At 37.3% G+C, this 25,955-nt stretch overlaps 1 protein-coding gene across 2 annotated transcripts in view; it reads right to left on the bottom strand.

Moving 5' to 3' along the window:
• Positions 1-265: 265 nt before the first annotated feature.
• The window catches only part of LOC124540458, a 40,632-nt gene continuing 14,942 nt past the window's right edge, over positions 266-25,955 (bottom strand). The window contains exons 2-21 of one of the 2 annotated variants that reach the window (XM_047118055.1): positions 18,116-18,868; positions 17,063-17,242; positions 16,043-16,194; positions 15,314-15,421; positions 14,481-14,635; positions 13,703-13,806; positions 13,382-13,565; positions 13,048-13,157; positions 12,765-12,951; positions 11,623-11,795; positions 11,106-11,269; positions 9,877-10,017; positions 7,815-7,981; positions 6,328-6,909; positions 6,014-6,125; positions 5,652-5,784; positions 4,763-4,920; positions 3,253-4,136; positions 2,491-2,795; positions 266-2,107 (exon numbers count right to left, since the gene is read on the bottom strand). In XM_047118055.1, the coding sequence (XP_046974011.1) occupies positions 2,495-2,795; positions 3,253-4,136; positions 4,763-4,920; positions 5,652-5,784; positions 6,014-6,125; positions 6,328-6,909; positions 7,815-7,981; positions 9,877-10,017; positions 11,106-11,269; positions 11,623-11,795; positions 12,765-12,951; positions 13,048-13,157; positions 13,382-13,565; positions 13,703-13,806; positions 14,481-14,635; positions 15,314-15,421; positions 16,043-16,194; positions 17,063-17,242; positions 18,116-18,868 (4,748 nt within the window). In that variant the 3' untranslated portion in view covers positions 266-2,107; positions 2,491-2,494. The remainder of the gene's footprint in view (positions 2,108-2,490; positions 2,796-3,252; positions 4,137-4,762; positions 4,921-5,651; positions 5,785-6,013; positions 6,126-6,327; positions 6,910-7,814; positions 7,982-9,876; positions 10,018-11,105; positions 11,270-11,622; positions 11,796-12,764; positions 12,952-13,047; positions 13,158-13,381; positions 13,566-13,702; positions 13,807-14,480; positions 14,636-15,313; positions 15,422-16,042; positions 16,195-17,062; positions 17,243-18,115; positions 18,869-25,955) is intronic. The other variant, XM_047118056.1, reaches the window with a different exon arrangement.

Genomic DNA, 25,955 nt, shown 5'->3' with positions numbered 1-25,955 from the left:
ACTGCGCGCTAGTTCTAAGGGGGCAGTTAACGCTCGCGCATGCGCACTAATAACGTGCGTTTGTCAGCACAGCACTGGTTAGAGCGGACGCCCTTAGGCATAGATCTGATTCGGTAAGGTAAGATTGCATATTATTATTATGTAAAACTATTGACTTATATATTTATGTAACTTTTTATGTACTTCGATAGAGTATATAATATTGGACTTATATTTGATATTGATAAACAACGACACAGTGTGACTGATTAAACGAAAATTTGGCAGTAATTTTCATAGACAAGAATACTATTAGGTCCGTAGTCGACACATAATGGCGCTACTGTACATCAACGTTAAACGAATAACTTATTATCATGCCAAGGATCTGCCAGTTTTACAATAATAATAATTTCGTAATAATTGTAAACAATGAACCACCTTTAATTATCAAGCATTTTTTTATAATGTAATTATGACGTTGGTAACTATTTCATTTTACAAATACATACTGACCATTAATATTTATGACACGTGTATTGAAACTAAAATTTAAAAGTTGTATATTTCCTTGTCAATTTGATTTAAGAACTCATGTTGTCTGATTCGTATTAAGCCTTGGAATAGTGTTGCCATATCTTAAAACCGACGATTTAAAAAATGCAACCTTATAGCATACCGTTAAATCAGTTCATGCCCTATTTAATAACGCACACAACCACATTACTTCATAAGGGACAAAGACACACATTCAATATAACCTGACTCTTTACAACGTCCTTTTACATTTCAATTTATTTATTTATTACTCAATAAAGGTAGGATTTTTTTGAATATTCATCAGCCGATCTATTCTCTATATTTTGTTTCGTATAACCAGTGAGTATATAGGTGTAAGAGGCATGCCAAGGTTGGGCCAACATTTGATCAAATAATTCATATGCCCAGTTTAGTGAGAGCGAGACAGATTATACCAAAAATACCTAAAACCGGAAGACTCAGATAGAGACGGCACTATTACAAACAATGACAATATAATTATAGGCCCTTTTGTATAAGGAAGATAAGACGACTGCAAGTAAAGATAACTTTGACATCTGACAATAAAATAGTTTCTAGAAAAAAGTAAAATATATGTAATTGTCATATAATTTGATAATTAATGTAATTAGTATGAAATAAAGGAAACAAAATGAGTCCGATAGTCAATGCTATATCGTAAAGAAATTTACGAAACAAAACTTCAGAATCAATTCGACACTACATCTATGAACACAGGACCGATATCTTTATTGATGTTTGCCAAACGATACTAGCACGTATTACAAGGCATTACGACTTATCCACTGATAAAACAGTCACGATTCTTCCATCGTTTTTAAAATGGTACCATATTATGTATATTGTGATACAGTACCAAGTTTCAAGTATTCATTAACTAAGCACCTATATTTGAGTAGTTAGACCTTCGAATGAGCCGCTAATCCACGCACTTACGTAATTTAAAACATTGGCAATGCCCTTTGCCTACACTCACTGTTTCATTATATTCCCAAACGACCAAGACCATTACATTATAATAACAATTTTGAATACATGTTTCTTACAAGTTATGTAATACCATTTTACGCCTACATTATACATCGAATCACCAAATTATTACAATATATCTACAGCCAACTTTCTATTCCCCCAAATAACTTCGGAAACAAGCTAATACGGATGCATTTATGTCACTTGTATCCTAAAATCCGTCTAATCAATGTTTACATCTCTTTCTTACATTATTATGTAGAAAAGGGCAGCTATACGTCCAACGGTGGAGTTCGTCTCGGTTACATTGAGACAAACTTTGCACCAACATTGGACGATACAGTCGATATTGGTCTGATATATTGGCCACTGCAAATGTTTGTACCAACATTATCAAAATTGTGTATTAGTTAAAGCTATTACAGAATATGGCGGTTTCTGTCGAAACTGTATCAAACTCGGTTAGCTAATAGGAAATATGCACCAAAGTTAAAGGGTCTCTTCATAGTTACCGCACAACGCACTGAGTATTATGTTCGTAACAATTAACAATTATGCATTCTTTTAAACGAGTCCGCTTGGTGATGGCAGCGTCCTGCAAGGATACAAAAATATAATTAGTGTCATAACTTAATTTCTCGTTGAACATTATATTCATTATTTTGGCTTTGTTTGGTAGATAAATATTTTAGTCCATTAGTGACCTAGTGTTTAGAAAGCGTGCATCGTATTTAAATTAAACGTCGTGGGAAAACTTTTTCTAATTTTAATGAGTGTGGAATTAACTCCAAATTTCCTTCTCAAAATTCTAAGGAGACTTTACCCCAACAGTAGATTATACAACCTTTTACTTTATATTTAACCCCCTTTTACATAACTTTTTATTTTCAAAATTTCCTTTTAACCGTCTTTAACATAGTCGCAGCTGACACGACCTGTGCCCTGAGCATATGTGCAAGTAAGCGATAAAATACTAACCGGTTCAGCTGGCGGGCGGCGCGGGCGCTTGCGGGGCGGGCAGCGCTTGCGCGTACGAGGCCAGCGCGCAGTAGGCGGCCAGCAGCGCGTGCGGCGCATGCGCGGCGGGGGCGGGGCCGTTGGGCGCGGAGGGGGGAGCGGGGGGAGCGGCGCGCGCATGCGCGTTGAGCGCGCTGCTGCAGTACAGGTCGGCGGAGGAGACGCGCGGCGCGCAGTCGGCGCCCGGCTCGCTCACGCGCGGGTTGCGCACGCCGCCGCACGCCGCGCTCAGCGAGCAGAACGTCAGCGCTCGCCAGCCGCCGTACCTGGATTTTCGGTGAGATGTAAGCTCTGATCTACTAATCCGCAGGGCGGTCGAGCAAGCTCTAATACTTTTGATCAGCAACGGGGCTTTTACGGGCTTTATAGGCCTAATATGTCACATTTATTAGATAGCTTTTGAATTTTCTCATATCACCATTAGTTTAACTAAATTTCAAGTCGATTTTTTAATCTAAATCCTAGCCTTGAGAAATGTATATATTATTTAGGAGACAAAGAAAAGTAAGTCCTACTTAACCAATAACGCAAAATGGTAAATAGTATATGAATATTCGTTCTTTCTTTTTAATGAAATAAATGGGCGGCCGGGCGAATTACCATAATCCCTTAGACGAAATATTACCTCTTGGCGATAGACTATATGATGAGTGTGGTACCTGACGGGCTTACGGAAAGTGTTACCACCAAACAAAAAGTTCAAAGAAAATCAAAAGCGCTTACTTGTCAATGACTACGACTGGGCCATTCTTGTACTCCATCTGACAGCCGGCTACAAACTCTATTAACGCAAACGAGTCCCTATAGGGTGCTATGAGCCTGTCCAAGGCCGCCTCCCTCTCACTCTCACAGCTAGCTTGCCGCACTGCTCTAACATACTCATTGTCATCGGGCCTGCCCGCACAGTACTCAGTCGTATCGCCGTGTAACCAGCCACTGCACTTAATAAACTTAACACTTAGTTGATAATCGTCCTGTAAGGAATGAACACTGACATTGGTAACTTCTATAATTCTATCGGATGGGACCTTCGGAACACTTTTAACTTTTTCAAACGTATACACCGGTCTTCTTAACTCTGCTTCCTCTTCGACGGACAAGGAGGGCGCGATGGGGGGTGGGGGTGGCGCCGTGTCTGGGGGAGAACCGGCGGTCCTCGATCCCCATTCAGGAAATTTGAACTTCGTTGGCGAACTGAGTTTGAAGTTTTTCAATGACATTTTGGATGGACTTCTCGGAGACTTTGGTCCATTTTTCTTTTCAGACAATGATGAGAACAAATCTCCGTTCGCTATCGACTTCCGAGCTGATAGATCTCTGCTGCCACTGAGGCGTTCTAATCTCAATTCGGTTCTGTCAAAGCGGTACGCTGGTTCCGATTCGTTGATTGGTGAACAATTTTCTGGTATCAGACATTCGTCGTCTGCGCACTCGCTGCCCTCCTGCCTCCTGTAGCCGTTCGTCTCCGGTGTTGGAGGCGAATGGTTTGGAACTTTTCTTTCCGATCTCCTATAGGCTACATATGTGTCTTTCGAAACAAAACTCGCTCTAAAGTTTGCAACGAACAATTCCTTTTCATCCTCTGTTGGCCAGAACACGTCGCATTCCTGATAAATAATTAATACACAATTAATACAATGACCTTAAGCATCTCTTAAAAGTAGTCATTAATTTTTTGTCTTAGCCCTAAGGATGATAAAATCAAAAGGAAATAAGTATAGTACGACACAACTTAGATGTCGCATCGGCAAAATTCGTAAAACCGATCGCATCCGAATTAAGTACGCTATCACAAATTATCAATATTTATTTCTCACGCGAATATGATCTTTACACAAACGTAATAACTTGTAATATCCCATGACCTAATATATTTGTCAATTTGACGCGTCGATTTACATGCACTTGCTTTCTCTGACGCGTGAATCTATAGCGACGAATAGCGTCGAATGGCGCGATAGGGAGCTATTTCTATTTGTTGTGTAAATCGGCAGTAATCGGTTTTATTTTCATTCCATTGCATTTTCCGATGCTACATCTTACTTGTGCCGTACTATAATTTAGAAGAGTTCTTGCCAATTTGAACTCTATTCCAAGCAGTGGTATCTCTTAAAAGTAGTCATTAATTTTTTGTCTTAACCCTAAGGATGACAAAATCAAAAGGACATAAGTAATTTAGAGGAGTTCTTGCCAATTTGAACTCTATTCCAAGCAGCGGTAGGTTGGTACTCACGGGGTCGGGCGGGTCGTCGGCCAGCAGCAGCACGACTTGCGCCGTGTGGTCCCACAGCAGGCGCCACAGCTCGGGCGCGCGCGCGGGGTGCTGCGCCACGGCGTACTCGCGCATGCGCCGCCGCCCGCACACCCAACTCGCGTTCACGTACTCGCTGCCTGCGCACACACGACACACCAGAGAATCAGTAACTCCAAGGAAACGTACAAAATGTTTATATAGAACATTGAAAAATAGTTAAGCTTGGAATCGAAATCTCCATGTATAATTACTATTATACATACATATATTCGTACAAGTCTTATGGTGACAATACTTTTGATATTTGATATAGCATTTTGAATGTATGTATGTAAGTATCTATGTATGTATGTATGTATGTATGTATGTATGTATGTATGTATGTATGTATGTATGTATGTATGTATGTATGTATGTATGTATGTATGTATGTATGTATGTAAGTATATATTTATATATTTTTGTATGAATATGTGTATGTATATTATATGATAATTAGTATTTATTATACATTAAACATTATAACATGTGACACCACCCTTCTCTGAAATCATGACTGTGTTTTTAAGCCCATAAGGTTGTCTGGTAGAAATCGCTAACTAGCGATAAGACCGCCTTATTGTGCATCTACTTTTATTTTGTATATATTTCATTTTTATTGTTAAATTACTCTGTTACTGTGTTGTACAATAAAGTATATTATTATTATATATTATTTAAGCTACTAAATAATATAGATCATTGATTACTTTTGCCGACTCTATTAAATCTATTAAGACTGCATCAAAAACGTAAGCAATTTCATAACCCCATACAAAAGTCTATAAGTATATATAGTAAATAATATATAATGAATAAAATAATTTACCTTCGACTCCAGGTTTGGGAACAAGCATAACTCTGGCTGAATCTGAGGGCAAGATGCCGCCTGGACGATTCTTCTCTGCGTTGTGTGCTGCTCGTGCACACACACTGGACTCTACACAGGATCTCGTTATCAGCTGAAATGCACAGATATAATTTAATCAGACTTATCTTAATAACAGAGTATAGTACGACACAACTTAGATGCAGCATCAGCAAAATTCTTAAAACCGTTCACATCCGAACTAGATAGGCAGTAGTCGCTTTTATTGAATTTGCCGATGCTACATCGAAGTTGTGTCGTAATATACGGATAATAAAAAATAAGTTATCTAAGAATAAGTAAAGTACTTAAATACAACTTACTTGGAACTGTTTCTCTAACAAGTTAACAGGAGGCGGTCCTTGGTATACTTGATGCCTGTTCGATAATGACCTCATTCGTTCCAACAACGCGTAGTTCTCAGCTCTGTTCACCCTTTTAATTAAAAAAAACATTTTTATTTGATTGTATTCAACTACCAAATCTATTGACTAAATTTAAAGCAAAGTTATCATCTACATATAAATAGATTATAACAGAATATATCCCTACACAGGATGTTTTAAATCAACACCGATATTAAAATTAATTATTCCATCACATCTCCTAACATCCTGTATATATATCTGAATCTCACCTGCGCATTTCCTCTTTCTCCTGTTCGTTCATATTATTGTACGCTTGCATCTTCTTATTGTACGTGTCAGTCGTACGCGGCGCCAGATCGTACACGCCCTCCATTTCCTCCCCATTGACTAGGCCGTCCTTTTCCTGATTCTCCATAGACGATTTACTGTCACTATTCAACTCGTCCGTTTTTATCGAGAGTTGACTTCCATTTTCGACTATTTGATTTTCGCTGCAGTCATTCGATCTGACGCTCGTGACGTCATTGTCGAATCCGTTCCTGAGGTCGCTTAAGCTCTTCTGTTTCGGTGGGTTAAGATCCATAACCGCGAGCTCCTCTTCTGAGATGGGTTCCAAAAGTTTCACTAGATATTCTCTTGCTTTAGCGAATTCAACTTCAGTGTTGCCAGACCGTACGTATTCGAGTAGCGCGTCGTGTACGAACACGTATTGCTCCTCTGTTTGTACGAGGTGGTTTCTCTGTGTGCGCGCTCGGCACAGGAAGCCGAGAGGCGATAGCGTGCCTGTCAGTTTCAATTGGTTCAACTGTGCGTCTATAACTATATATGTACCCGTTCGCCCCACGCCAGCACTGTAAAGATATGAAACGAGATTACGAAATATTTTAAATTATCCATCCAATAGGCTATTTGACTAGTTTTTTAAATCCATTTTATATTATTTGGGAGGTTGAGAAACATAGTAAAAGTTGATTTATAATAGGCAAGCCAGGTTAACAAGCAAGTGACTTCATCATAGGCCCGGCCAATCAGGAGTGTTTTGTATCACGTGACAAACGTTTTAAAAAAATGCATTTTTATTTATGGATCTTTGAACAATTTAAGTTTTATTTTCAATTTTCGTTAGTAAATAACCATTTTTAAACTCATAATACATACTGATTACAATAATTGACACTTTATTTTTCTCATTATCTAATAGCCTATTTCAATAACAGGTGATCATTTCAAATGTTAGTGATCTATTAATAAATCTAGAGAGATCTGAGTCGAGATGACCCAGTGGCTAGAACGCGTGCATCTTAACCGATGATTGCTTCAAACCCAGGCAAGCACCGCTGTATCATGTGCTTAATTTGTCTTTGTAATTCATCTCGTGCTCAGCGGTGAAGGAAAACATCGTGAGGAAACCTGCATGCGACAAATTTCATAGAAATCCTGCCACATGTGTATTCCACATAACAGAACAGCGTGGTGGAATATGTTCCAAACCTTCTCCTCAAAGGAAGGCCTTTAGCCCAGCAGTGGGAATTTACAGGCTGTTGTTGTTGTTTAAATAAAACTAATTATAACGGATGAATCGCGTATATTAATTATTTTTAAAACATCCCGACGTTTCGAGCACTTTGCAGTGTTCGTGGTCACGGGTAGAGGTCTACCTATTCTATCTATTAGTTTTATTTAAATGTGTAATAATCGCGAAAATTTAAGACAACATTATGTTGTTGTTGTTGTTGTTGTTTGATCTGTAGGGTACCTGCAGTGCACGAGCACGGTGCCCGGGTCGGCGGCGGCGCGCACGAACGGTAGCACGGCCAGTGGGTGGCGCGGCGTGCCGTGGTCGGGCCACACCGTGTAGTGGTACTGTACCACATGCCGACCCTCGCCGCTCGCCGCGCTCGACTCACTGCTCGACTCGCTACCCTGCAATGCACAACATTAATATCAGTTCGACCCGGCAAAACAACTGGTGGTAAGTGGTCACCGTGTTTGATACTGAGATACCACTTCCACAACATTAATATCAGTTCGACCCGAACAAAAACTCTCAGCGGTGAGTGGTCACCGTGTTTGATACGGAGATACCACTTCCACAACATTAATCTCAGTTCGACCCGAACAAAAACTCCCAGCGGTGAGTGGACACCGTGTTTGATACGGAGATACCACTTCCACAACATTAATCTCAGTTCGACCCGAACAAAAACACCCAGCGGTGAGTGGTCACCGTGTTTGATACTGAGATACCACTTCTACCTCTATTTAATCTTTGTATTTGCGATAAGACCAGACCATCCACAATAATGCAAAGTATTCACAGATACACTCTTTGTAATTGTATTCATTTATGTTTTACTAATATTATGCTTCCTTATAATGTTACTTTGTTACGCCGCTAGGCAATTATTGTAATTGTTTATTTAATGTTCTCATGTAAATGAATGTTATGTATTCTTAATGAGAAATAAAAATCTTTAACCCGAACCCGATCTAAGATATTATATACCATGCGCTTGTAATTAGACTAACTCACTATCTATCGATAGTACTAATTTTTTTACCAGTTATTGATTGGACGATAGCCACATTTTAAAGCCTTCTTAAGAAACACTCCACTGCTGGCAATGGACAATGCTAACTTCAGTTCGACCCAAACAAAAGCTCCCAGTGCTAAGTGGTCATCGTTTCTAATTGATACTGGCACTACGGGACATATATTTATTTATTTATTTTTATTTTATGAAATAGGTTGGCGGACGAGCATATGAGCCACCTGATGGTAGGTCATCATCACCCATAGACAATGACGCTGTAAGAAATATTAACTATTCCTTACAACGTCAATGCGCCACCAACCTTGGGAACTAAGGTGCTATGTCCTGTGCCTGTAGTTACACAGGCTCACTCACCCTTCAAACCGGAACACAAGAATACTGCGTATTGTTGTTTAGCGGTAGAATGTCTGATGAGTGCCCCAGGCGGGATTGCACAAAGCTCTACCACCAAGTAAAGTAAGTTTGATACCGAGATCTAAGATATTATATACCATGTACTTTTAATTAGATCAGCTCACTCGTCCTTCGATAGTATTGATCTTTGTTACGTGATGGTTATTGGACGATAGCCTCATTTTAAGGATTTCCTAAAAAAACACTCCACTGCTGGCAATGGACAATGCTAACTTCAGTTCAACCCGAACCAAAGCTCCCAGTGCTAAGTGGTCATAGTTTCTAATTGATACTGACACTACGGGTCATATAAATCACTCATTACGGCTACGATGTGCTTGGAGCATAATAAGATCTGAGATACTATACCCCACGTGCCTGATATTAGACTGATTCATACATCTTTCGATTGCAACACATAATTACATGGTATTGATCCTTGATTGTTATTGGACGATAGCCAAGTTCCTAATATATCTAGTGTTACGAGAGTAACCTTAGCCTTCAATATGGTTTTATGACATTTGATTCTATATCATAATTTATATCACATTATTATTGCATATTATTAATATAGCAGGAGCTATTGAAATTACTTTATTATATTTAATTGCAATTATTATTGTAATTAATTGATCAATAATTTGTAAAACTGTAATTAATATTATTTTATATGGCATAGCATTTAATACTGGCATGTAACACTATTTCTTATTTTAAATATTATTGAGCTGTCATTATAAAACAATTAGACTATAGCGTGGGGCATTCCAGAAAAAGATAGAGACATTGAAGCATCATTGTAAAACGATAATATTATTTTGGCCATCCCGAACTACTGAAGTTACACTAGTTATAATTACGCCTCACCGATTGCACTGCACTGCGTACGCGAAGATGTCGTACGGTGTACGCTGCCCGCACGTCTTCGTACAAAAGTGTTACATGTATTCCACCGAATTCGGCGGAACTACCCCGCCCGCCTGCAGGCCAGTACATGTCACATTTCCGCTGAAAAACAAATTAGTATATTACATCTATTTCCATCTATAAAGATGTCAAATTAACATAATTACATTAATTACTTATGTTACCGTAACATTACAAAATTCGTTAGATAAATAAGATAAACCAATCAGGAAGAGCTTAAGAAAGTTGACAATTTGACGTGGGACAGATTGTAATCTGTCAGTTTAACTTCCATAGATTACAATATAGCGAAAAATAATACATTACATTACAATCATATTTCACAGTTCACAAAATTTCGACAGATTACAATCTGTCTCGTCAGATTGTAATCTAACGACTTTTGTAGTTTTAAGATAAGCGCACACCTAGGCGGGCCGCAACGCATAACAAAAATTCTCCTGAATCAGTTTCATACATTTTGTATGGGCTATAACACACCTCAGGCTGGCCGCAACGGGCCGCATCGCAACGCATTGGCGCATCGCTAGCCAGGCGTTGAGCAGAGATGGCCCAGTGGTTAGAACGCGTGCATCTTAACCGATGATTGCGGGTTCAAACCCAGGCAAGCACCGCTGTTTCATGTGCTTAATTTGTCTTCGTAATTCATCTTGTGCTCAGCGGTGAAGGAAAACATCGTGAGGAAACCTGCATGTGACAAATTTCATAGAAATTCTGCCACATGTGTATTCTACCAACCCGCATTGGAACAGCGTGGTGGAATATGTTCCAAAACCTTCTCCTTAAAGGGAGAGGAGGCCTTTAGCCCAGCAGTGGGAATTTACAGGCTGTTGGTGTTTGTGTAGCCAGGCGTATTTTTGCGGCGATGTTATGCGTTGCAATGCGGCCCGTCTCAGTGTGCGTTAGCACACGCAACAAGTAGACGGCTGAATGAGTGCTGTTCGTGAATTACCAAACAGAAACCGAATCATAAACAAGAACTATCCATCTTCTTAGATTGCCAAAACCTGACTGATTATAAGATATTGGGTTGCGGTGCGGCCCGATGCGTCTGCTATATGCTTTGGCGCAATTTTGCAATGCCATGCGTTGAGGCCCACCACGGCTATAGTTTGCGCGAGCCTTTACGGTGACATATACAATGCTAGACTCGACTATACAGCACTCACCCGTCCCCTCTCGACGAGGTTGGTGATCATGACGAGTGTGTGTACGCGGTGTTGCCAGATCATCCTCCAGAACGCGTCCAACGTAGCCGGAGTCGGTCCCTGCGTGGCGATGTATCTGCGACGCCACACCGCCCATTCCAGTTTGATTTGCCGAGGAACACCATCTGATTATGTATATTAATATTTGTTACATTATTTAACAAAACAATAAGTCTAAGACCAAGTTCTATACTATATAAAATATAAATAAATTTGAGCTTTTGTGCCCTCAGAAATTAAGAATAAAATTTGGAGATTACGCCATGAGATAATTTCAATGCAAGTACAATGACACAAATGACCTAATTTTCGCACGATAAATGCTGGTTTCCCCAAGATGTGTTTGTAAAGAGATCGCAAGATCAACTATTTTTCATTTTTCAACACAAAAAATCACACGACAGTCAGTTATTCTTGTTTAATTTATGAGTCCGAAACCTCGGGTTTATACTAAGGTATTCTAACCAATTAAACTCACTTATGTCCACATATACATCGTCTAGCTCCGAGTCGTCATCACTGCGTTCGCTGTCAGAGTCGTCGGCCTGATCTTCCGATTCCACGATGCCGGAGAATTCGATGTTCAGGAAAGCCGATTCGATGCCCTCCGCAAGATTTGGCGGTGGCTTTGTTACTTTTACTGAGGGTTGTCTATGGAATTTCAAACAATTGTTTTATTTATTATTACACATTTAATAATGTTTCATCATCTACCCTCAAGTAGATTACACTGAACTGATTATTAGCTATATATGTAATAAAATTGGAGTGTCTGTTTTATATTAAAATAGCCCTTTTTACTCGACGCATACTATGTATACACGGTATATATACAATAAAAATTTTTACAATTATTGTCTGTGTTTGTTCCGACTAATCTCTGGAACGACTGGACCGATTTTGACGGAAGTTTCACTGGCAGATAACTGATATAATAAGGAGTAACTTAGGCTACAATAATTACTTTTTGCTAAATTCAAATGCATACAAGGTCGCGGGCACAGCTAGTACATTATATAAAAGAATGTTTGCGGCACGCGGCTTCGCTCTTGTTTTATTAGAGCTAGTAGAGTGGTGTAGCTCGCAGCTGGCAGCGCGAGGGGGGCGCGAGGGGGGCGCGAGGGGGGGGCCTACCTGGCGGGCTTGGCGCGGCGCTCAAGGCGATTATCTATACATATAATAAAATGGTCCTTTTTTTACTAAATGATACATATACCAAAAAAAAAAACATTTTTTACAATTTTTGTCTGTCTGTTTGTTCCGACTAATCTCTCAAACGGCTGGACCGATTTTGATGGGACTTTCAAAAGCTGATAACTTACATAATAAGGAGTAACATAGGCTACAATAATTATTTTTTTATTAAATTCAAATGCATACAAGATCGCGGGCACAGTATATATATATAATGTACTAGACATTATTTAAAATAATGTTTGCGGCACGCGGCTTTGCTCTTGTTTTAGGCAGTAGAGTTAGTAGAGTGATGTAGCTCGCAGCTGGCAGCGCGAGGGGTGCGGGGGGGGGGGGGGGGTTAGAGTTAGTAGATTGGTTTAGCTTGTAGCTGGCAGCGCGAGGGGGGCGGAGGGGGGGGGGGCGGGGGGGCGGCGGGGGGGGTACCTGGCGGGCTTGGCGCGGCGCTCGAGGCGTCGCTCGATGCGGCGCGCGGCGTGCGGCGACAGCGCGGGCAGCATGCCGTCGATGAAGTTTGCGTTGACGTAGTCGCACGCCGCGCCGCGCCCCGCGCCCACGCAGCCCGCCGCGCCGCAGCGCGCGCCCGCCGACACGCACACGCGCGAGTGGTCGTCTGCGGGCACACGGGTTACACACGTTTTAGCTCGCGCTTTGCTCGCCATGGCGGAAATAAATCGGAGGAGTTTTAATTCTAGAACGGCATACGTACATGCGGTGATATTCAGGTATCGATTCTTGAGCCTGTTCTCCGGTCGGTAACTGTGATGGCTGGTATGTCCCAGTGCGGCCGACTTCGCTACTACGATCTCATATTCTTTGCTGCAAATAGATATTTAAACATTAATACAAATCGAAAATGTCTTCTCAGACCATATTGATTATTATCATCATCATCATTCTCCTGCCCTTATCCCAATTTTACTTGGGATCGGCGCAGCATGTCTTCTCCTTCCATATCATCTTTCACACAATCCATCCATCGTTTCTTGGGTCGTCCTCTTCCTCTATCCATCCACATCCATGCTCAAGCTAGCAAAACAAACCTGAAGCCGATATCTCCGTCTGCATGCAGCGACGCGACATGCGCGGGGAAGTGTCGCGCGCGTACCAGCGGGTGTGCCCCGCCGGCCATGCGCGGAGGTCTCGCCGCGCCTGCCTCCACCACGCCCGCACCCGCCGCTCCCCCCGCGCCGCCCGCGCACGTCACGAGCGGTGAACAGTTTACTACTGAGAACAAAGACATTTATGGATCTGTAACTTTATTTGTTTATTATATTATCTTCATATTAAAAAATGTATATAGCTATATATAAAGGATCAAATTATTTTGATATATTAAAGTAAGATTTACATAACAAACATACCAGGTTTCTTGTAGGTATTGAGAGGCGCTCTGGCGGCCCTCTCGCCTCCCTCTTCGAGGTAATTGTACGCTGCACTGATACATTTGCTTACTCGTGATCTGCACCTACAAAAAGAATAATACAAATTATAGTTAGGTATAAACGTCCGGTAATTATATTCAAACTACGAATGTTAGTATTGTTTAAAAAAAACCATTACATATGTACATTACTTAATATATTTTGAAAAAGCCTGATAAATAATTTTACAGTCTATGGAATTTGCAATTAATTGCAATATGATCCGTTTATTATTAATTTACTAAGGAAATGTAAAAAACAACAACATTTTCGTATGAGATTAACATTTATTAGGTACTAATCAAAAAGCAAATATTTCGCTCATTTTAAGAAAGCTTTCATTTCTTCACGACAGGTGGGTTTTAGTTCAACTTTATTTGGATTTTTATACTTTGTGCAAATCTGTAAAAGTTTTTGATTTAACAATTGTGTTAATCATCGTCGAGTCAAATAGTTCAAGTCATAAAGATTCTGAGTCGTTGAATGTTTTGGGTTGACGTCGAGGGTTTTCAACAATATTGTGACTTCGCGCGACTCATAAATAATACATATATGCTGCAATCTGGCTCGACTGATCAATTATTGAGTTGGATCCCGAAGCTACAGAAAAGGGCGCGGGGGTAACTTTAAAGGCGCCGAAATAAAACTCATATATGTTTTGTCACCGTCTGTGAGACACCCACGTCAGTACTTAAAGGTTAATACTGTTTATTCTGACCTCCAATAAACCAAAGCAGCGCTGACAGCGGCCAGAGTAGTTAGTAAAGCCGCTGCAAGCAGCGCTACGAGAGAGTTGCCAGCTCGCTTCACTTGAGACACATCCGCCGGTGACATCGCTTCAGAATGCGCCGCACATAGTTCACTTGACACCTCCTGATGAGAAAAACCATTATTTTTCGATCAGAATATTTTAGTCTACACACCGTACAAAGTTATTGAACTAATTAACATACAAGGGTCCTGTATATCTTATGAGGAGATTTATAACGAAATAATAATCAAGCTCATTAATCAAAAATGTGTAAGAACTGACAATTCTGAAATAAACCCTGAATGTAGTCAATGTAATATTAATTAAAGATTATTTGTTACTTTTAATTACTTACTTACGTCGAGACATTATAAGCCAGAAAGAAAAGGCTAACCGATAACCCAAAAAATATACTAGAGTAAAACCCTAGTTATAAATAAATATGTCTATATTTGTTTTTGCTGCTGTAATAAATATATATGTAAAAAGTATAGGAATGGCTATACATTACATCGCCACTGCGCCATCAATCTTGGGAACTAAGATTTTATGTTCCTTGTGCCTGTAGTTAAACTGGCTCACTCAACTTTTAAACCGGTAGACAACAAGACAAACAATAACAAATACTGCTGTTCGGAGGTAGAATATCTGATGAGCGGGTAGTACCTAACAAGACAAGCTTGCACTAAGCTCTACCACTATTTAGTAGCATTTTCTTGTCTCAGTTGAAAACAGCCTATAACACGCAAGATGTCAACCTCATTGGCTTTATAATACTTAAATAAAAATAAATGAATTACCTTCGGTGGAGACTCGGAGCCATTTATAAGTGTATTCGGTCGCGCCACCGACAATGTGACGGCGTATATCTTCACTTCGTAGCTTGTCACATTCCATAACTCGACTTTCTGTAAAAACAAAAATGACATATACAATAGACAATTATTAAACAATTAGACATTATAAATCTGTTCCTACAGAAACGTTATAACGCCCCCCCCCCCCCTCCACGCTTAATTTTTTTTTTTTAATTTATTATTAGATCACCAACAAAGTACACACTGATACATGATAGCACACAGTTCGTAAAATAAAAAATAAAAGAAGTGGTACCTCAATTACAGGTGATAACTGCATGAACATTAAGGCAACATTTACATTAAAGCACAAAATAGTCAATAAAAGACTAATCAAAATTAATTAATTAAGAGCTTGTAATCTTATTTAGCTACCTTCATTTTCAAATTTCAAATTACGTTTGATTCACTTAAATGTGTAATCGACGAATGAAAGCAGAATTCGTTTCAAACACAGATTCAGAATAGTCTATATACAGCATGTTCAGTAAATTGCATGAAAACCGAGAGCATATCTTTTGTATACCTACGATGACGTCACCAGCAAGCAAAAACCTCTAGGAAGGCCATAGAGAAATAAAGAATATCCGACACCTAACGACCAACATTTAAAAGATCTAAGATGCGGGGGTCGACTAGTTAAATCTATAACAATATAATTATATAACTTACAACACTGATGGTGGTTTCGATGTCATCTTTGACCGTCGGCAGTGTCAGTCGAGTTCGTGGCTGCTGTTCTGGTAATTTCCTCAAGGTCACGACGTATTGGTCGAGGGAGTTGTTGTATTCGAGCGGTTGGCGCCACTGGAGGTATAGGATTCCTGAAATAGAATTTGTAATAATTAATACCATATTGGATATAATAATACATGTTGTCCTGTATAGTACGACACAACTTAGATGTAGCATCGGCAAAATTCGTAAAACCGATCGCATCCGAATTAAGTACGCTATCTTATACATATAATATGATCTTTACACAAACGTAATAACTTGTAATATCATATGACCTAATACATTCGTCATTTTGACAAGCCGATTTACATGCACTTGTTTTCTCGGGTTGAACTGACGCGAGTATCTATAGCGACGAATAGCGTCGAATGGCGCGATAGGGAGCTATTGGTCGTGTAAATCGACAGTAATCTAATTTGTGTCATACTATACGTACTAATAATGACAATTTGTTGAAAAGTACAGAACAGCGCCATCTAGCGGCGAATTTCAACAAAGTCTATTAGCAACAGTTATTTGTCATGCTATATAATAATCACAAAATACAATTATTTTTATTTAGTGATTGATAAAAACCCAGCAGATTATTAATAAGAATAAAATTGTTAAGAGGGTGTGTGCGGGTGCGTTTGAACGTGTGTCCATATTTCAACTCTACCCCTAACCCCTTGTTACTCTAATACAAACCAGATTGCAAAGAGGATAGTTAACACAATTTTATATACATTTGTTCATTATGGTATATAATCTGTGATTATCATACTTGGTATATTTTTTCGTCTTTATTTATTTATCAATCCATTTGAAATAAATAGAGCGATATATAATATATCCTTATATAAAATAAAGTTCACAAAAATCATTTACATAAACTAGTATTTAATTTACGATGCATATTGTCATTCTTACGCAGTTGATGTCGTTAAAACAATCATTAGTAAAAATTATAATTACCATTGGGTTGATCACATGTCAGGTTAAGTATAATGGGAGGGGAGGGCGGTCTGACGTCAGTCAACACGTAGAGGGACTCGGACTGGGGACCGAGGCGTTCTATCAGATCGGATGACATCACACCATCCAACGGGAAGTTGTAGAATGAACGCACCCATATCTTATAGGGGGTGAACGGTTCTGTAACAAAAATATATAATTAAAACACAAATCTAAAAATATTTTTCATATCAAAAATATATTAATATTTTTTTAATGTACGACACAAATTTGATGTAGCATCGGAAAGTGCAATGGAATGAAAATAAAACCGATTACTGCCGATTTACTCAACCAATAGAAATAGCTCCCTATCGCGCCATTAGACGCTTTTTTTTATGGTATAGGTTGGCGGACGAGCATATGGGCCACCTGATGGTAAGTATTCACCATCACCCATAGACAATGACGCTGTGAGAAATATTAACTATTCCTTACATCGTCACTGCGCCACTAACCTTGGGAACTAAGATGTTATGTCCCTTGTGCCTGTAGTTACACTGGCTCACTCACCCTTCAAACCGGAACACAACAATACTGACTACTGTTATTTGGCGGTAGAATAACTGATGAGTGGGTGGTACCTACCCAGACGGGCTCGCACAAAGCCCTACCACCAATTCGCTATAGATTCTCGCGTCAGAGAAAGCAAGTGCATGTAAATCGACGTGTCAAATTGACGAATATATTATCACATGATATTACAAGTTATTACGTTTGTGCAAAGATAATATTCGCATGAGAAATAAATATTGATAATGTGGGATAGCGTACTCAATTCGGATGTGATCGGTTTTACGAATTTTGTCGATGCTACATCTAAGGTGTGTCGTACTATACTCTTTAAGTGCTTTATATGAGTCGATATGACTCGATCAACTGCGTAATTGAAAGAGATTCAAAATCGCCTGAACCAACATGTAAAGAAATTGAATTGTGCCTTTTTTTAGACTTTTGCTTATTATACATGTCATTGATCAATATATTTTATAAAGTATTATAATTAAAACTTACTTAAGCTTCGCAATCTGAAACCGACAACTTTAATCTGTTGCACACCGGATGTGTTCAAAAGAGTCAAATTTTTCGTCGCGTTCATACTATCCTGCATACCCCAATCGCTTTTGAACACGTTCCTTTTCTTTATTTCATCCGACGTCGGTACTTCGGAGATCTTCGTTAAATCACTGGACGCTTTCTTTATTGGATAACCTTCTTCGTAGTACAACACGTATGCTATCTGCGCTACTTTCTTTGGTACAACTGGTACAGACTTCTTGTCTACTCTTATCGGGAATTCAAACGCATGATGCGTCTCTGTACCATCGACATCTCTCTCTAAACTAATCTTACTCTCGGTTACATTGTCCTGCCTTCTTTTCCTGTGTCTCCGAGATCTCGTATCTCTTTTAGTTCTATAGGAATCATCAGTCAATATATAGGAATCTGAAAATTCATCGTTATATTTCTGTTTGTCATTCTTATACAAATTATATGAGTATTCTACGTCTTTTAATCTATCTTGTTTTACTGGTGCATCTATTATAAGACGATCATCTGTAATGCCGTCTGTGATCGGTTCGTCAGCTTGAGTTTCTTTCTTAGCAACCGTTAGATCCGGTTCTAATTTTATTGTATCTTTTTCTACATTCGTATCTATTGTTTTTCGTAGTTGAATTGTCGTGTACGTGGCTGGCGGGGCCCATAACAAATGTATCTCGTCAGCTGTCACCCTGTCTGCAGTGAGGTTTTGCGGGGCGGACGGAACTATAACAGAAATTAATATTCATAAATAACAATTTATTTAAATCAAACTTATCTTACACGTAAATAAAATAGTAATGTCTCAATACGATACATCATATATCACTGGACCAAAAATTACATAGGCAACTTTTTAAGTATAAAAAAGCTGCCTTAAAAATCTTAAAAAGCAGGCAAAGCCGCGGCCTAATACTAGTATCTCATATTTAAAAAAAAACTTATTTATGTTCGAATTCTATGCATTCATAAATTATTAATCCGATTGAATTAAAGGTAGTCGCACATACGTGAAAACCTCTACCATAAATACTTATTAGTTAAAAAAATTACAGGTATTATTGTATTTACCAGAATTAATAGTAAATAAAAAAATACATTAGCAGTTTTGTAAAACCTTAAATTGGCGCGTGTCGTATCGAAGAATTTGCAAAAAAATAAAGTTCTACTGTAAAGCAATCCGATCATTATCTAGTAGTTAAAGATACATTAGCAGTGTTTATAAAACATCGAAACTCATCTCATAATTATAAACTAATACTATTGTAAACGGTGTTTTTGAGAGAGATTATTTGTCCATGACATATTTCTTGATACTAATACATATTATAAATGCGAAAGTTAGTGAGGATGAAGACTCGTTGTTCTTTAGAAGAGGATGAAAGTACTGAACTTTACAGTATTATATGTTATACATATAGTACTGTAAAATTTCATCCAAATCCACACAAGCTACTATTTATAACGATGTTATGTTATTTGGCCATAATATAACGTTAACGTAATTTGAATATAATCCATTAATAATAATCGACGACCCCCGTGCTGGTACGTGGTGGTGGTGTGGTTGTGTTACAAACATAAAACGACACAAATTCGCATATATGTTTCGAAGTAGCAATACCAGACAGACGTAAGTCCTATGATCTGTGTTTATATATCAAGTATCGATCTGCTTATCGGAAGCTGATGTGATACTGTTTTACTACGTAAGCAGACTCAAGCGGCCAACTGATGGTTAAAGAGGAACACTTTTCCTTACAAAGCCTTGGAACACCTTAGAAACCCTATCTGTCATAATTCAACACAACAAATGCTACGTACACATTCGCCGTAATAAATTAAGACTCGGTATCAAGACCTACAACTCAGTTATCTTTTTAATGAAATAAGTTTGTCAAATGAGCCACCTTATGGTGAGTGCTATCGTCCAATATCGACGCCGTTAAAATATAAACCACCGTAAAACGAATGCTTCACCAACCTCAGGAACTAAGATGTTGTGCTTATAGAGACACTAGCTCACTCACACTTCCCACCGGAACTGGTAACGGTCTGTGAGGAATGAGGGTATCTACAAAGATGGGACCGCACCAATACCTACCATATATAAATCGCATGACAACAAAAGTATATAGGTAAATGCGGTACTATTGAGAAAGATGTGTACAGAACTGGCTATACTTGACCTAGCCTAATATCGCCTATAGACAATGTCAACCAGACGACTTGCATCCTATCTAGGGCTCTTGACACTGACTTGTGTCAGCATTTTACTAGAGACTGACTATTTCTACAGCAGTGTTTAGCGTATCCACTTAACATCACTGAGTTATTGACTATCCAATAACTAAGCAACATTACACGATTGAGTAATGCATTTAGTGGTAACAGAGTAACTATTGAGTATCTTGCCGGTTCTTATTAGCAGAATCTTCATCCCGAAACGGTGCTTTATTAATAATTTACTATACGCTTTTACAATGACGATTCAAATAAGTTAATACCATCTTTCCCATAACTAGTAGGTCTCCCATGAAACTTCACGTTATTTAAACGGTTTTTTTAGTATTTTCGAAAACTGTGACAGGATTTGTTCTGATTTTTTTTTACTATAAACCGGAACTAGTTGTCTAGATTTGGCGCCAAAATTATGAAAGCTTTATTGAATACATGTTTTAATGTAAAATAGATCAGTTAGAATTGGAGTTTGTCTAAAACAATTTACTTAAATTTTGTTTTTGTTTTTAATTTTTATTTATACAGCCATAGCTAAATTTAAGCTAAAGTTAAATATGAACTCCATATCTTTAAAATAAATTTACTTTAGTTTAGTAAATACTAAATAATTAATCATATTATATTATTTTATAATTCCAAACTATCTTAATTTTTTCTACATATATACTTGGATTTATTTTGATGAGCAACGACTACATTTATAAATGCTGAAATATGTGGACAAATATAAAGAAAAATGATATCATACAATCAATACATATTATGGTTTGCTAAATCATAATATATGTTAGTTTATTATTGTAAACAACATAAGGAAAACTTCATCCAAGAAAACCATATCTAAACTAACAAAGAACAAATAATAAAAGTCATTGTATAAGAGAAATAATAAAATACACACCTTATTTACTTTTAATCACGTGTTTTGTCAAACACTGAACTCTTTTCTTCATCATAGATTCGACATAAGAAAGAACAAGACGACGGATTGTTTACCAAACCCTCTTTAAACGGTATTAGTATAAAGTCATAACTATGTATTCTGTACAAGTAAAAGCAATTACCAGCAAGGACATAGACACAGGAAGACACAAGAGATGAAACAGGAAGGCCAACGACGAAGAAAGACGCCACACATCTAGGGACAGTCATCATTACATAGTATAAAACAAAGTCGCTTACCGCTGTCTGTCACTATGTATGCTTAGATCTTTAAAATTACGCAATGTATTTCGATGCGATTTTTATTAATAGATAGAGTGATTCGAGAGGAAGGTTTTTGTATATAATAAATTGGCACTATAATAAATAAACACTGATTATTTAGTACTTTCTAATGTGATGTGATTAAATGTGTATCAGTATTGCCCACGTGCGAAGCCGGGGCATGTCGTTAGTTAAAACATAATTGCAGAGGCCATTTTATTTCATTCTCGATGCGTTTGCTCTTCAACCTTCACATATATTTTAAATAACGGTTAAACTGTTTGCAATACAACCTATCTTATCTATTGCTTACATTAGCAAATACTGAACATCGATTTCATCGTTAGCTGATGCGATTGTAAATCATTCGTGAATTTAAATTTCGAATGAATTTAAAAATAGAATGAAAAAAATAGTAATTAAAACAAATTAAGGAGAACACAACATATTACAACACTTACGACGCTTTTAACTGTGCAACCTTTTTATTACTTTTTGCCGTATGTTAAAAAAATCTTTACAATAAATATTAGATTAAATACCAGATATTATAATTTACCTCATCGCCAAAGGCCATTGAAGTTTTATATTATTATTAGCTAATGCCCGTAGTAGTTTGTAAAGTACTATCCGATACTAACTTAAATGCATGCATATTTTAATGGCAATAATAAACGGAATACAAGAACATGTGTAACATATAAAGGCTATACACAACAAATCAAAATCGCTTCTCTCATATTATGCTAAATAAATTGTAATAAAATCAACTAAACGATTATAATTTAATATGCATTGTTTTGCTGTCTGTACTCTTATCCGTCTCACGCACACTAAGACATATTGTACGCAAAAGCGAAAATAATGTCTTACATTATGTCATATCATTCATTCAAATACAGACGATGATTTAACATAACGATTTACGAGACATATAAGAACATATTCCCACCAATCGTGGTAATCAGTCAAACGGTGTCGAACTCTATTAATGTAATAGAATAAAAACAATTACTGAATACAAATATGAAACATAATTATTGTAGTTTTAGATGACTGACGGATCTGTTTTTAAACAACAAGACAGTCTAAAAATAAATTAATTCAAAGTAATTTTATTCAAATAGACTTTTAAAAATTCTTTTGATTCGTCAAGCGCTCGAAACTAGCGACACGAAAATATAATTTAATTTCGAAATAAATTTTACACAAAGAAAAACCGGCATACAGTTCAGTCGTGGTAATTATAACAATTCGTTTTAATAAAAAAGAAGTCGACCCATCTAAAAGTATCTCAATATTTACAATACCTAATCAATTATTTTTAGGGACTGTATTTACCAAGTCTTTGTAGATATAAACATATTTTTTATATATTTGTCTAAACTTATACTATACGCATTTGATTGTTTGTATATAGGGAGTAATCTACGAAAATTACGACCCGATTTTATATACTTTGAGTACTATAAGATTTAAAGCATATTTTTACCATTTTATTTATCAATATATATCATGTATTGGGTCGTTAGTGTTGAGTCAAATCAAATCAAATCAATTTTATTCAGGTAAACTTCACAATGAAGCGTTTTTGAATCGTCAATAATTAAATACTACCACCGTTTCGGAAAGCAGCTTCTAAGTAAGTGATATAGTTTATGTTTTTATATAAAATACGAATCGGTTGTTATCTATAATTACTTGTGAATTAGACTCGCAGATATTCGTCATGGTTTTGTGCAAGCCGGAGAGATACCCCACTCCTTATATAATCTACCGCTAAATAGCAATACTTAGTACTGCTATGATCCGTTTGAAAGAGAAGTCAGCCAATGTAACTACTGGCACAACTTACCTGCTATCTTAGTTAGTCGAAAGCGCATTTTGATGACATGACTCTCAATATGACAATTTATCATAAAGCCATACGTTTAACAGTCAACATATCTATTTACGACGAACATACAAGCAAAACGAATCTTTTCTTGATTAACTAGACATTATTATAACAAGTAGAGTCAATAAATTAACTTCGATAACAACGCCTAAGTCGGAAAAATGACATGGCTTTTATTAATATTAAAAGAAAGATCAGAGAGGATAAAACGTTAATAGACATTACGAGTTTATTTTATTTGTTTAATGTGACTAAGATTAAGTTTTTACGTCCTTTGTAATTAGAAGGAATTGATATTAAAGAGACGCATAATTAATGTGTGGGTGGCAGCTAGTCAAACGGACCACTTTGTCTGTTATTAAATTACTAGCTACCTATCATTGCATGCCTCACTTTGACTATATAGTACTTTTAGAAAATCTCCTGTGAGCGTGGAGTAGAACGATGTAATAAATAACCAAGCAAAAAAAAAACTTTAAATTTCGCACAACTGGGCTAAGGCCTCCTTTCCTCACATGTGCCAGAATTTCGTTAAAATTAGTCACATGCAGGTTTCATCAAGATGTCTCCTTATTCACCGCCGATTACGAAATGAATTAATGAACTCAGTGGTGCTTTCGTGTAGTAATCCATAATCATAAGATGCACGCGTTCTAACAACTGGGCCATATCGGTTTTGTAAAAGTACGATATACCTACAAATAAAATATTATTAATTATTTAAGATACAGATTTATATTTTATTTACTTGGAACATTAACTACGATCCAATTGGCCTACAACAACACCATTGTCTATATTCACAATAGCACAATAGCGGAATAAACAAAATTTGACATCGAATCGACGCGATATAATGTCGAAAGCTTGACTAATCTATGGTATTACGGATATTCGAAACAAAGGCGTCAAACGACGCTGTTATCGAATCTTTGGAAGTAAAGTTAACGTGGATATAAGTTAGTTGTTTTTTTTTTAAGGTATAGGTTGGCCGACGAGCATATGGGCCACCTGATGGTAAGTGGTCACCATTACCCATAGACAATGACGCTGTAGGAAATATTAACTATTCCTTACATCATCAATGTGCCACCAACCTTGGGAACTAAGATGTTATGTCCCTTATCCCTGTAGCTACACTGGTTCACTCACCCTTCAAACCGGAACACAACAATACTGAGTACTGTTATTTAGCTGTAGAATAAATGATGAGTAGGTGGTACCTACCTTTAAGGATTTACCAACAACTGTGTTCAAAAAGAAACTTTTTGATTTTCTTATAAATAAACTGTTTTATAATGTTAACGATTTTTTAACTGACAAGAATAAACTAGTTGTATTATTGTGTTTGACATCTTATCTTTAATTGTGTATACCGATTTTTTAACTGACAAGAATTAACTAGTATTATTGTGTTTGACATTTTATCTTTAATTGTGTATACCTATTCTCAATACTTTTATTATTATTGAATGATATTTTTATTAATTGTAATTTGATTTAATTAATTGTATTTAATTCAATATCATTAATGCATGTTTAATATTTGCACATCGATAAATCGGTAGAATATGAGAATCATTATAAATGACCATCTACATTATGTACCATATTCTGGCAAATAAATGAATTATTATTATTATTATATTATATTACCCAGACGGGCTTGCACAAAGCCCTACCAACAACTAAATGTTTATCTTCATTCCTTCTTCAATTGGAATAGTCTATAGCTTTACGACATAAAATATGCAACTAAATAAATTACGTTTTCAAACGTCTATATGCGTAAGATATACTACCGTCAAATGTGACAGCAATCGAACAAAATGAGAGAAAATTAAGTACAGGACTGAAGGCATCACGACTACTACGAAGAAGGGAAGCACATCCAACGTCCCCACTTTGTGTAGTGATACTGAAAAAATACTATAAAACTGAACAAACTTTCCATTTCCAACTTCTGAATTACGCCTCGTGAACAAAAAGTCGTCTCTTGAATAAAACAATAAGTAATTAAAATTGTATTGTATCACCGTAAATCGATTTCCAATATTTCGCGAGTGATATACGAAGTGAGTTACAGAATAGCACCGCTGTTAGCGATTTAAGTGACACGACATATTACGTTATCAACGATTCCCTCAACCTCAGTCACGCTGTCTAGATAGCCCGACGAGTTAATAATAGTCATAACTAACAGAGGAAATAACATATTCTCATTTCCGTTATCGATTCGATTTATAAAACTAACACATCGATTTCCTTCAGTTTCGCCGTTTCTTTATATAATTAACGCCCAATTTTCTAATAATCTTTGATTTATATACGTTGATTTAATAGAGGCTCTTGGAAAATTGGTTGAATAGGATTGTTCGATGGAATCTGTTAGAACTTATCGTGTTTGGGACATGCGTAAATGGGCTATATTTTATAGAGTATTTGTTTTTAGGATTAATACTCAAGTTA

Source organism: Vanessa cardui, chromosome 25, assembly GCF_905220365.1.
Source record: "Vanessa cardui chromosome 25, ilVanCard2.1, whole genome shotgun sequence".
In the NCBI taxonomy this organism is placed as follows: Eukaryota; Metazoa; Arthropoda; class Insecta; order Lepidoptera; family Nymphalidae; genus Vanessa; species Vanessa cardui.
Note: the sequence above shows the minus strand (reverse complement) of the source record. Positions and strands in the feature narration are given on the sequence as shown.